Genomic DNA, 12944 nt, shown 5'->3' with positions numbered 1-12944 from the left:
TTTCTTTTTCTTTTTTTTTTCTTTTTTTTTCTTTTTTGCTGCAAATTTGGCTGTGCATGGTCTATCTGGGTAATGTAGTCATATCTACGAAGAGATTTGAATGTCCAGAGAACTAGCCTTGGTTGTTCTTTTATGTAGTATCGCCTTCACGATCTGCATTGTGGTCATGTCAGTTGACCTATGGCTCATGCCGCCACCGTTGGTATGTGACATCGCAGCTGGCCGTAAATAGGACGGTTTCTTACCGACTATGAAGACAACAAACTGTAGGCCGAGAATTCCGATAAAATACCAGAATGGTTGTGAATCTCTACTTTCTCGACACATCCGACACATCAAGGCAATCTTCTGCGAGGGGAAATGGACCTCTATGGCGTCACCGCATCCATTGACCACTCGCACGACAGCTCGTGCAATGCAAACAAGCAAACATCGCTACAAACACGCCCGTCTAGAGTTCATTGCCAGTAATTTCCGCCAGTGCCTCATATTATTCTCTTTTTTTTTCTCTCCTCAGGCCAACAACGCTCTGGCCTCCAGCGCCCGCCCAGGCCCTGCTCGGCCCGTCTCCGTCACCGGCCGCTGATCCCCACTCTTAGCAGTGACATTCGGCACCGTTGCAGGCCGACAAACACTTCTTCCTTCTCTCTTCCCCCATCAGCTCCTGTGTCAACAACCGCTTTTCACCACCCAACCTCACCGCCCCAGCAGGCCTAAGAATCTACCAGAGAGTTTGAGTATCCTGCTCTGGTTCTCGAATCTAATTGGTACGGACAGAGATGGAAGTGTGCCAATAACCCATCTTCTGCCCGCTTTTTTTTGTGCATCGCTTATTCCCGTGTAACCTCAATCCACTCCACTGTTGATTGGGCTCGGCATCGTCATCGAAGAGAGAAATATTTTCTTTCATCAGCGCTTTTGCTTCTCTCTTCTCCCTCATCCCGCCCTTTAACCATCATGGAAGAATTCGGCGAGATCCCCCCGGGTAGCCCTGCGAGCCAGAGCAGGGAGCGAACCGCCGAGATTCTCGACCGCCACCTGCCCGATGGCTACTCTGCCGATCCTCACGTCAGCCTGTCAGCCGAGCCAGTCGACGCGGCACTCCTCGAAAGCCCTTTGACGCTGAACCAGTCCGATTCCCCGACGCTCTCCGCCGCCGGGACCGCCGCCGCCGCGGGCGGGTCACCCGAGGACGGCGAGAGCCCCGACTCGGACGTGGTCGAGTCGTCGCTCAGGCTACAGGGCGGCGACATTCACCGCGAAATATTCCGCATCAAGGCCCGCGCCAACTCCCTCCGCCGCGCCAACACCTTTTCCCACCAGCCCTCGCCCAGCCTGCAGCCCGCCGATGACTTGTCCTACCACGAGCAGCGCGTCCCGGGCGGCTTCCGCCGGCAGCACCTGCTGCACGAGGCGCGTAAGCGGCGCGCCTCTCACGGCCCTGTCTTTGCGCGCAATTTCGTCGACTTTCTCGACCTCTACGGCAGCTTTGCCGGCGAGGACCTCGACGACACCGACGACGAATACACCGAGGACGAGTCGGCGATTGACGACTCGGCCCCCGACGACGACGGCGCCAACGAGGTCTCGCCGCTGATCCGTCGGCGCCGGCGGCCGGCACTGGGCCGCAAGAAGAGCGCTCGCCGGCTGGCGCGCGAGGGTGATGCGAGCACGACCAAGACTTTCTTCACGCTCCTCAAGGCCTTTATCGGCACGGGCATCATGTTCCTGCCCAAGGCGTTTCGCAACGGCGGCATGGTCTTTTCGAGCATGACGCTTGTGACCGTGTCGCTCGTCACGAGCGTGTGCTTCAAGCTGCTGCTCGAGTGCCGCGCGCGCTACGGCGGCGGCTACGGCGAGCTCGGCGCCGCCATTGTCGGCCCGCGCTTCCGCAGCATGATTCTCTTCTCCATTGCCCTCTCCCAGCTCGGCTTCGTCTGCTCCGGCCTCATCTTCTCCGCCGAGAACCTCTACGCGTTTCTCAATGCCGTGACGCGGGGCGAGGGCGCGTTTAGCCTTGGCGTGCCCGCGCTCATTGCGCTTCAGCTGGTGCCGCTGGTGCCCATGGCGCTGATTCGCAACATTTCCAAGCTTGGCCTCGCCGCGCTCATCGCCGACGTCTTCATCCTCTTTGGCCTCGTCTACATCTGGTACTACGATATTTCGGCTTTGGCCACACGCGGCCCCGCGCCCATTCGGCTCTTCAACCCCGTCGACTTCCCGCTCACCATTGGCTCCGCCATTTTCACATTTGAAGGCATCGGGCTCATCCTGCCGATCCAGTCGTCGATGAAGAAGCCGCACCACTTTGGGCCATTGCTCTACTTTGTCATGTTTCTCATCACAATCATCTTCACTTCGGTCGGCGCACTCTGCTACGCCACCTTTGGCGAGGACACCAAGATCCAAATCATCTCCAACTTTCCGCAAGACTCGGCCCTCGTCAACGCCGTCCAGTTCCTCTACTCGGTCGCCGTCCTCGCCGGCGACCCCGTGCAGCTCTTCCCCGCCGTGCGCATCATCGAGACGTCCCTGTTTGGCGAGCGCGCCACGGGCAAAAAGTCTCTCGCCATCAAGTGGCAGAAGAATGGCCTGCGCTCGCTCGTCATGGTCGCGTGCGTCGGCATCAGCATCGTCGGCGCCAGTGACCTCGACAAGTTTGTCGCCCTCATTGGCAGCTTCGCGTGCGTACCGCTCGTCTACATCTACCCTGCGTATATGCACTACAAGGGCGCCGCGGAAAAGCCCTGGGCCAAGGCGCTCGACGTCGTGCTCATGGTTGGCGGCTTCATCGCCATGGTGTACACGACGTTTGTGACGGTCTACCAGTGGATCGACTCCAAGGTATAAATTGATGAGTGGTAATTGTCCGTGTTTTTGCAATAAGAAAAGAAGAATTCCTTGGGGGGGGGGGCAAGGTGGTAGCGATTGTGCACAAGTCTGAGACGACATTGAGAGAAAAAGACACACGGCAGCAATGCCAGGAGACGACGTTGGGCAGCAATGTCAGGGGTACGAGGAAAACTATGCAGGCATCCAGTCAAAGTAACATGACGAGGATGCGGTGAGGGTGACGACTGGTCTTTATTCATGTGTTGGGATATGTTTTGGCTGCGGCAGCACAGATGTGATACACGACTCGCGCATTTTGTTCTTCTCACGTTTAATCATGCTGCTGCTCCTCGGATTACTCTTTTCGATCCGACTTGGATAGTTCTTGGTTCCTTGCATCTTGCTGGGGTGGTCGTTTGCATTTTTTGGTTTAGATAGTAATTGCAAAATAAGCGAACCCGTAGAAAAAAGGGAGAGAGGATCCTTTGCTTTCAAAACCCTACCGCCAGGGGAATTATGCTCATTTCTTAACTTGTACCTGTGCATCACCACCTGACCGGTCATGGTGGGTTTTTTTGGTTCCTTGCGGGCAACAAGGAGTTGGGGGGAGTATACCGAGTAAATTCATGCAAAGAAACTGGATCCCGGGAACCTTTCTCCGTGCCCATCGGCAGGCCCCCCCAGTTTCCATCAGATCCACAGAAGTTTGCTCACAAGATCAAGTTGGGTTTTTGTAACTTTTTTCTTTTCTCGGACACCGACCAGGGATGGCCCTAGCCTGCGATTCGGAACGCTCATGTGCCCTTGCATGCTTGCCGTGTTCTTGTTTTGCAAAACAGACTGTGTGAGGGTTTCTTCTTTTTCGGTCAACGAAAATCAGGGCAGTTTTTTTCTGCTAGGCTCCGGTGTTTGGGGGCCGGTGACAGGCCAACAGGATTGCTTCCTGTCTTTGGGTTGCAGTTGCAATCCGGATAGTCCGCCCCCCCTGATGGATCTGCTTCGCCCTAGTCACCAGTTTCTAAATTTGTCCGTGGAAGCATTGGTAACTATGTATTAGATGATGAGAAAATGACAATGACTTTGAGGTCGACGCGGGCTATGATGCGGCAAGAAGAGAGTGTTGAGTGGCAATCATCGTCACCATGGAGGATTCAGAGCCCTCAACATGATTGATCTGTGCACTAGGCCCATTGATTCATTCAGAAATCCTGTTTCCTAGCACTTTCTTGTCGTCACATCAATGTCAGAGCCGACACACAAACAAGTTGGGTGACTGCGACACGACACAAGGTAGTGGAACAAGGGAATTAATCTTGCACGGTCACGAGAGAAGAAAAATCGAAAGGCCGTCAGCCCGCGGACAAGTGTCCGTTGCTGGCTTCGCCGGTGTCGGCAAAAAGCACAAAAGAGTGTTTGAGAGCACAGAGTGGCGGAGTGTGTTTTGGTGGCGAGCGAGCCTCCATCGTGAAGGGGCGTCCTTTCCGGATTGAGAAATCCGATGGTGGTTGGGAAATTCGCTGCCGAGCTCTTAACTAAAATCCGGCGACCGACTGGGGGGGCGGCCGGGGTGCCCTGAAAGCAAGAGTGCATTCCGCATGTAGTTACCAGACGCATGTAGTTACCAGACGCATGTAGTTACCAGACAGTCTCAGCAACGGATGCCCAGTCTCCTTAGAAGAAAAAAAGGGGATCTGGGGTCTCGTGAAAGCTTGATTCGTACGGTTTGTTCCTCGACGACTTGTGGAGCTGATGCTCTAGAGGTTGCTTCGGAAGACTGCATTCAGCTCTAGCGTCGTGGGAGAGACGGCTGCGTATGGAGCATCGGACGCAAAGACGAAGGGGGGTTTTGGCCACTGAGCAACATGTTGCAGAACTTTTTACAAATAGGACCGAGCTGCAAACACTCAAGGCGAGTATAATGGTTATATGGACAGGGGAATGAATAATTGAGCAGAATTTTCTTCTGCTTGGTGCGGTCTAGACTGCCACCCGCGTGGTAAAAGTAGCGATACAATTGCATTTGCAGCGCACCACGGCGGGGCAGTAGCCGTCTACAGTGATGCGTATGGCAAAGGACAGCTTTGTTGCAATGGTGACCTATAAGATATGTAATGAACATTAGGTCCCGGGTCTGGACTGCGGTGTGTTGGATGATATTCGAGGGCAGACCCCGTGTTGCGCTTGCTTGTCCACGTGTCGAGTTGTTGGGGGTATGACAACGATTGGCAAAACGTCGCACGGCTGATCTTGCTAAGAAGGAGAAGCACGACAACTTGGTTAACCTTGGTTGGGCAAAGGGGCAAAAAAAAAAAGAGAGGAAAAAAAAAAGAGGTCGAAGCAAGATTTGTGGGAAAACTTGGTGTCAAGTGGCAACGTTGTTTGCCAAGGACAGCAGCGCACTAGTAGCACAAAACGGTTCATCGCCATGGCCGTTTGTAATACTATAGTCATACATGGGAGATGCAAGCCCTGTTTGGCGAATTGAGTGCCAATGCCGGGCGAGAGCTGAAAAAAAAAGAGAAAAAAAAACAGGCTACAGGTCATGTTGCACTTGAATCCTTTGAAAGCAACTCTCGGGCGATGCGGCGGGTTCATGCAGGATATGGACGCCTCGTTCTGCGGTCGGTACGCCGGGTGCCGCCACCATTGAAAATGGGATTGGTGGCTTTGACCGGTGGGATTGGTGAGAATTTGGCATATTTGTTGCGGAGGATGACTGATGACTGATGGCTGATGACTGATGGGTGTGAAAAAGGGTGAATAGAGGAGAAGAGGGTGTGAGAGTCTGGCATGCGGGGGGAGTCAGCTTGGAAATAGTCCCCGCTAATTAATAGAAGAAAAGGCGTTTTGGTTGGTGCGGCAGACTCCTTCTCCGCCTCCATCGGTACGCTAACTTCTATAGGCATCCCGAAGCTTGCCCCTCCCCCAACGACACACTCTTTTTTGCTGCTCTGCTCCCACTGCTTCTTTTTTCACCCCCTTCTCTTCCACTCACCTAATTGACCTGTTCTTTCCTGCAATTCGCCGTCTCTTCTCCGCGCACAAGGGAAAAGGCAAATAAAAAAAAAAATCTCGGCCCCAAACGGCCTGCTACCCCAAGGGTACGTCCAAAATAAAAATCCCCAGTATTCCGGGCTGCGCAAGCAAGCTAAAAAAGGCTTCTACAATGGAGACACCCTCCTCGACGCTTCCTCACTCTACTACCAGTACTCTGGTGCCACGGGCTGGCAATACCGGACACGTTTTTTGTCGTTGCTTTCATCAGGTGCATGCCTACGTTTGTCTTGGCTGGCTGAGCTATTGTCTGGCTTTTTGCAGAGAGTACCTCCGTGATCGTCTCTTGGCATGCCTTCTCCTGCCTCCCCCTTGCTGTCTTCTGTCTTCAAACTTTTTAATGATCGTCCAGCCCGTTTCCTTTCCGTTGCACTGGGTCACGTCTTTGACTTTGTTCTAAAGCGAATTCATATTCTTGTGGCGTCTAAACACGCGGCCTCTTCTATGCTTACTCCCGAATCCCTTCCGCACTCTCACTTGTGCTTTCGGCCATCAACAAGTGTATACCAGCATCTATGGTGTTCATTTGATATGAGGACCGGGGGGCCATGGCCTTGACCCTGCGACCTCTGCGGTGTTAGTACTCGAAAAAAATTCCATACCATCTCATTTCCTGTCCATTGTTTCCGGTGTCTAGATGGTGTCCATCTAATAAGCGCGACCCTGCCGCACTGCTGCACCCCCCTCCCCCCGCCCTCCCTCAACGCCAACAACCCCAAACTCTCCACCTTTTCCAAAAGTCGATGCCGTTCTCGCCTCGTCCCCGAGCTTTCCTTTCCCCGGTTTTACAGCCCGTCCTCGTGACGGGCACGACGCGCAGGGAAGAGAAAAACCTGGCCTCGCTCTACTCTCCGCGCGCGACCGTCCCCACGATTCCATTTCCTTGCCCGTTTCGCTTTGAAAACGCAAAAGGAGGGGTGTGTGTGTGTGTGTATGTGTTCCGGTCAAGCCACGCATCCAGCTCCCTCCGTAACCGCTTGAGCTAAAGCTCGCACACACAATATACACCACACTTCGTGGACTCGCCGCCACCCGCACTCCCCGGGGGGCTTGTAAGCTTGGAGTTTTGGTGTGTGTGTACGCTTTGTAAACTATCGTGACCCTTTACTGCTCTGTTCCTTTTTCGTACAAAAAGCTAAGCCGCCCTCCTCTCCCGCACCTCTTGCCCTCTTCCTTCTTCATCAACTCAATCAGTCCTCATACACTTTTTCGTCTTCAGCCTTTGCGCTTCTCATTGTACACTACCACCACAATCCTCTGCCTCCCCCATACACACACATACACACACATTTTACAAGTACAATGTCGCGAGTACTGATTCCTACTCTGCGACTGGCGGCCAAGGCCTCTGCCACCCCCATTGCTCGCTCTGCTCGCGTGGCCCGTCCCATCGCCGCCTCTGCCGCTCGCAGCTTCCACTCTTCTCCCGCTCGCCTCGACCCCAACCCCGTCACTCGCCCTCACCTGCTCCCCGAATTTAGCCTCGAGAACAAGGTCGTCGTCGTTTCCGGTGGTGCTCGTGGTCTGGGTCTCGTCCAGGCAGAGGCTCTCCTCGAAGCCGGTGCCATTGGTTAGTCTTTCTTCACTCACAACCTCCCACTTACAAAATCAATTTATCCCCGCCACTAATACGAAAACAAGTTCACTGCATTGACCGTCTGGACCCCCCCACCAACGACCCCGACTCGCACTTCTCCAAGGTTCAGCGCCGCGCCCGCGAGGAGCTCGGCACCACCCTGAGCTACCACCAGTTTGATGTCCGCAACAATGAGGCTCTCAACGAGACCATGCGCAAGATTGCCGACTACACCGGCCGCCTCGACGGCCTCATTGCCGCTGCCGGCATCAACTACGAGACCACCGCCCTCGAGTACTCACAAGAGGAGTGCGAGCGCATGCTGAGCATCAACGTGACGGGCTGCTTCATGACTGCCCAGGCCGCCGCCCGCCAGATGGTCCGCCTCAAGCGCCCCGGCTCCATTGCCATGATTGCCTCGATGAGCGGCACCATTGCCAACAGGGGCATGTACGGCGGCGTTTACAACGCTTCCAAGGCCGCCGTCATGCAGCTCGCCCGCAACCTCGGCGCCGAGTGGGGTCCCTATGGCATCCGCGTCAACACCATCTCTCCCGGCTACATCATGACCGAGATGCTTCAGAATCTCTTCGTCACCCAGCCTCACCGTAAGGATCAGTGGGCCTCGGAGAATATGCTTGGCCGTCTGTCCCTGCCTCACGAGTTCCGTGGCGCTGGCGTCTTTCTCCTCTCCGACGCCTCTAGCTTCATGACTGGTAAGTACGCTCCAAAATGGCTCCATTAATTTGCAAGAAGAAAAAAAAACTAACAAAGATTGAAAGGTGCTGATTTGCGAATTGACGGCGGTCACGCTGCTTGGTAAATTGTTTTGAAAGGATAGAGACATGTTTAAAATATTACCATCTCGCGTGTCGGTTCATATTGGCGTGCGAGCAACAGGAGTTTGGGCATTCATATTTTCATTTTGAATTGCATGATTCAGGAGTTTATTTGTTTTTCAGCATCTACATAATATAATCATCTATATACAGATAATCATGAGTCTTTGAATTCATTAGCCCTGCTAACACTCGAAATGTGGAAAAATAGTTGCCAACCATGTGCTTCAAGGTCACCCCAGCGTACCTCAGGTCGCGGGCGTGCATCTAGTCAACTGCGATATGTGAGAAATCCAAGCGCCAATTCTTCAGACCAGCTCATGAGTAGATTTTTGATTTTGTATTTACCAAGTCGTGATACGCACTTGAAGCATATGACAAAGTAGGTGGTGGGTCGACTTTTATCCCTACGACCAAGAGGTTCGAAAACTGATATCAATATCCCAACACTAAAAAGCCAAGGAAATAAGTAGTAATCAAGACATTAATATTTCAAACACGAACCAAGAACAAACGGCATGACAGTGAAGAAAGCATAGAAAGCCCAAGTAGGTAGACAAGCGACAGAGTTGGGGTGCAACAGCCGAATGGATGTTCCGTGGGCGGAAGGGCGCTTGTCTGACTACCCAAGTGCTACATGCGTGAACTTGGGTATCAAATTTGACCCCGGTTATAAGAATCAAAACATGTATATACTGGACAAAGGAAATGTTGTCATCGACAACTATCAAAACCAAGAATCATCCCCACTCATTGGCCCAGCTCATTGTCATCGTCCTGGTACTTGAAGCCAAGTCCAGGCAGATACAAATACAGACCCCGAGTTGCCTTTTGCGCCTCTGCCACATGCACTTGCCTCCTCCTGGGTGCCTTTTCTCCCGTGTCGCTGGGCCTGGCGGTTGTAATGTCGACGAGCTCGGGAGATTGGGGGCCGCTCGCCGCGCCTTTGGTGACGGTCTCGTTGTGAGGGGGCGCAATGGACCCAAGTATTCCTGCAAAAAAAATTCATTAGGCAAAAAAAATGTATCGAAGAAAAAAGAGAAAGAACATAATGGCTGGGGACTTTTAAATTCAAGAAATGTTGGGAGACTTTGTTATACCTTTTCCGTTTTGAACATGTAGTCGACTGGAAGCTGAGCGAAAGGCGTCGAGGACCATGGCGCGTGCTTGGTCAGACGTAAGGGTCGCGGCGTTTTTCTGCTGCGGCTGCTGCTGCTGCTTCTGCTTCTGCGGGGAGCTAGGTTCCTTGAAAGGTGATATATTTTCCACGTGCAAGGATTCTGTAGAGGCCTTGGTAGTGCTTTTCAAGGAACTTCGACCTGAGCCGAGGCCGCGTCTGACTTTGACGAGTTTGGTTGGCATGTTTTGACGATATGAATTACACGGGGAGAATAATTGTTATTGTCAAACAAAAAGAAAAATAAAAAGGAAAATAAGTTAAAAGCTTACGTAGGCATGATTTGGTATCAAAATAAACAAAACTCTTTTTTTTTTTTTTCCTTAGCAGCCGTTGGAATCGATTAGAGTCCAAGTTAAAAAAGGTTAATGTAGTGGCGTTGTCCGAGGCGCAATGTTATGCTACAAGTCGAGGTTGATTGACTTGCAGAATTCAAGTAAATAAAGACTTGAGCATCTGAATTTCGCTGAAACAAATTGAACAAGTATCCGGAAGAGAATGTGGCATGGAATCACAAGTCATATCAAACGACTTGGTTGATCCAAGTAGGTACAGCAGCGGAGACCACGAATGATTGTGTTTCTACGCACTGCATTGGATGCTTGATAAAAAAGCGTAAATGAAGCAGAAACGGGGTTGAAGGAGATGGCAGACTCGAGTAGATGCATTTCATGTGTCCTGACTGGTGTCATCTATGATATCGATGATAGCATTTGTCCCGGAAATGAACCGCAAAACACGGCGAGGACACTCTCGACTCTGGCGATGTAGTTGCTCGAACCGGCAAAAATCATCATTTGACACGCTAATCCATTACATTTTCTATTATACACACGCTACATGGCGTCGGTATTATACAGATACATGCCACATATTTACACTCCTCCTCCCCTCTCCTCCTCAATTCACCAAATGCGTCAAGACGCCCTTTCTCCCCAGCCGCGTCAGCAGCCCCTCCTGCATGCCCATCCTCGCCTCAACCTCCTCGCGCGGCACGCCCCTCTCCAGCAGCTGCAGCGCGTCCGACAGCGTCCTCATGTCGACGTAGCGCCGCGCCGCGCCGCGCATGCCCACCTGCTGGAAGCGCTCCATGTCGGCCTCGGCGCGCTCCTGCACGCGCTGGCGCGCCGCGAGCGCCGACAGCGTCACATTTGCCGTGGATGCCGGGAATATGGGCCCCGCGGCCGACGAGGGCAGGCCGCCGAGGTGGTGGGCGCCGGCGGCGCGCGACGACGGTGAAAAGGTCGGATTGGGATCGACGATGCCCATTTGCTGCAGGCGGTTGGCGAAGCCGGCGGGCGTAAACTCGGGATCGGCGGCGTGGTCAGTCATTTCTGAGTATTCTGGATCAGCAACAATGTACGGGACACACAAAAAAAAATGCGAGTAAAGGAAGGGGAAGGGGAGGGCGGCAGAGCTTCGTACCCTGGTCTTTGGAGAGGTCGGCCTCGCGGGGCTGTGACGCGCGCGGCGCTCTCGTCGTTTGAGACGCGGCGGATTCTGCGCTGCGGGCTGGAAACTTGCGCGATGCGCCGCGGGCCGCCTTGGATGAAGCCGAGCCCATCCTGTAATGTTGTAGTCTTTCAAACGAGGACCTTTGAACTGGGGAAGCGGGCCAATTGATGGCGGTGCGGGGGTGGTTTGGGAAGCTGAAGTTGATTACTGGCTGTGTGCTGTTGTGGGAAGAAAAAGATGGCTTGCTTGGATGATGCAAAGGTGCGTGCGGGGTTTCGCGCGTAAAGGTTGCTGGATAAAAGCTGGTGATGGAAAAGATGAGCATCGGCATCTAAGAATGACGTTCCATGGAGAACTTTTTGGCGGAGAGGGATCCACAAGCTCCCGCGCTCCACACGTCGACTTACACGCCTCGATGATCAGTGAGCCAACGATCAAAAAATGTACTTGTGATGAATAATATTTTTTTCATGATAATGTCATTCAGTACTATAGATCATGATTACTTGATGTTCAATGCCTAATGGCTATATTAAGGATTGTTATATAGTTGGTCATAATACACTATCTTCATAAGTCATTCGTTCCATGCAAATTGTTCAATATACAAATCCTCCACATATTTCCTGATATTCATTAAGAGCTCATTTCTTCTTCTTTTTTCTTTCTTTCTTTCTTCTTTTTTGCGGTTATCCCGCGCGCTTAGCACTTGGTAATGTAGAGGCCAATGGGCGAGGGGTTGTAATCTTGAAAGTACTTCAAGTCGGTGTTGCCAGCCGCCGAGATTTCGTAGGCGACGCGCTGGCCTGCAGGGCAGTCAAACGTCGCAATATTGTACGAGTGACCAGGCGCGACGGTAAATTGGCCGAGGTCGGCCTCCTTGCCGGGCTGGTTGTTGTAGGTGGTGCCCTCGGTGGCGGCCGCCTTGAGCTTGCTAAAGTCAAGCTTGCCGTCGCCGGAAATGGTAAAGCTCGACGTCTCGAGGTCCTTTTGCTCGGGGAAGAGGAAGACGAGGCTGCACTTGCGGCCCTTGTCGGCGGCGGGAATGTCAAAGTCAAAGATGGACGAGACGTCGTGGTTGACGACGCCAAAGTACGAGGTGCCGGGGGCGGTGTCGGGCTTGGACTTGTCAACGGGGATGATGAGGTGCGGGAATTCGTAGGCGCCGCTCAGGTCGGTAGGGCAGGTTTTGGAAGGGGGAGGAGGAGGGGGAGGAGGGGCAGGGCAGTCGGCGTGGCAGCCGTCGGACTTGAGGGTGACCTCGCCGCAGTTGGCGCCCTGCTCCTTTTTGTTGTAGACGTTCCACTGGCCCTGCTCGCCGGTGGCGCACTCGTAAAAGGTGGTCTGGCCGTTCCAGGAAACGGTGCCGTCGCAGCCAATGTTGAAGCCGCCGTCGGGTGTCTGGCCCTCGTCGCACTGGAGGACGCCGGTAGGGGCTGGTTCGATGTCAAATGTCAGTATAATTGCTCGTCACGGTGGTTTTGGGGTTAGGACAGGGTATGCTTACGAGTCCACCAGCAGCCGCGGCCCTTGTCGTCTGTGATTTTGCCGTCTTTAAAGGTAAAGGTCGAGGACTGAACGCCGTTGCCGGCGCGGACCTGGCCAGAGGCGATCTCGCCGACGCAGCCGACGACATCGCCGCCCGCAGTAATGTGGAACTGGCATCCGTCGTTGCGGATGGCAAGGCCGTTGACAACGGCACCGAGGCCGAGAGCAATGGCGGCAGATTTCATCTTGTATGTGCTGGATGTATATGAGAGGTATGGTATGATGTATAAGTGAAGAAGCAACCTGGGATGCAGTTGGAGATGTTGAGTCTAGAGTGTGGATTGTAAAGCAGAATCAGATTATCTAAATGGGATGTCTGCTCAGTTATATACACGATACTCAAGAGACCCGACGAGTTTCCACTCGGATTTGCATCATGGACAAGGCTGGGAACGGGGCATCGCTGCGCCGAGAGTCAGTGGCTGAGTGTTACAAAGACCAGCAGTGTAGTATAGCTGAAAGT

The 12944-nt window shown here is 53.2% G+C and overlaps 5 protein-coding genes across 5 annotated transcripts; 2 read left to right on the top strand and 3 right to left on the bottom strand.

Annotated features, from left to right (window-relative positions):
* Positions 1 to 957: 957 nt before the first annotated feature.
* BBA_00529 (amino acid transporter) lies at positions 958 to 2850 on the top strand (the record flags this gene model as incomplete). Its single annotated transcript, XM_008595626.1, has 1 exon — positions 958 to 2850. The coding sequence occupies one exon, from the start codon at positions 958 to 960 to the stop codon at positions 2848 to 2850; it is 1893 nt and encodes a 630-aa protein (XP_008593848.1).
* A 4338-nt stretch (positions 2851 to 7188) lies between these two features.
* Positions 7189 to 8285, top strand: BBA_00528 (short chain dehydrogenase; the record flags this gene model as incomplete). The annotated part of the gene is made up of 3 exons (XM_008595625.1): positions 7189 to 7456; positions 7528 to 8178; positions 8245 to 8285. The coding sequence occupies 3 exons, from the start codon at positions 7189 to 7191 to the stop codon at positions 8283 to 8285; spliced, it is 960 nt and encodes a 319-aa protein (XP_008593847.1).
* A 766-nt stretch (positions 8286 to 9051) lies between these two features.
* Positions 9052 to 9663, bottom strand: BBA_00527 (uncharacterized protein; the record flags this gene model as incomplete). The annotated part of the gene is made up of 2 exons (XM_008595624.1): positions 9052 to 9293; positions 9402 to 9663. 2 exons carry the CDS (start codon positions 9661 to 9663, stop codon positions 9052 to 9054), a joined length of 504 nt encoding a protein of 167 aa, XP_008593846.1.
* Positions 9664 to 10378: 715 nt separating this feature from the next.
* On the bottom strand, positions 10379 to 11042 carry BBA_00526 (uncharacterized protein; the record flags this gene model as incomplete). Its single annotated transcript, XM_008595623.1, has 2 exons — positions 10379 to 10812; positions 10904 to 11042. The coding sequence occupies 2 exons, from the start codon at positions 11040 to 11042 to the stop codon at positions 10379 to 10381; spliced, it is 573 nt and encodes a 190-aa protein (XP_008593845.1).
* A 593-nt stretch (positions 11043 to 11635) lies between these two features.
* Positions 11636 to 12666, bottom strand: BBA_00525 (GPI anchored cell wall protein; the record flags this gene model as incomplete). Its single annotated transcript, XM_008595622.1, has 2 exons — positions 11636 to 12369; positions 12441 to 12666. 2 exons carry the CDS (start codon positions 12664 to 12666, stop codon positions 11636 to 11638), a joined length of 960 nt encoding a protein of 319 aa, XP_008593844.1.
* Between the last annotated feature and the right edge of the window lie 278 nt (positions 12667 to 12944).

The sequence above is a fragment of the Beauveria bassiana genome (assembly GCF_000280675.1).
Source record: "Beauveria bassiana ARSEF 2860 unplaced genomic scaffold BBA_S00001, whole genome shotgun sequence".
In the NCBI taxonomy this organism is placed as follows: domain Eukaryota; kingdom Fungi; phylum Ascomycota; class Sordariomycetes; order Hypocreales; family Cordycipitaceae; genus Beauveria; species Beauveria bassiana.
This window is presented reverse-complemented; position numbering and strand designations above follow the sequence as displayed.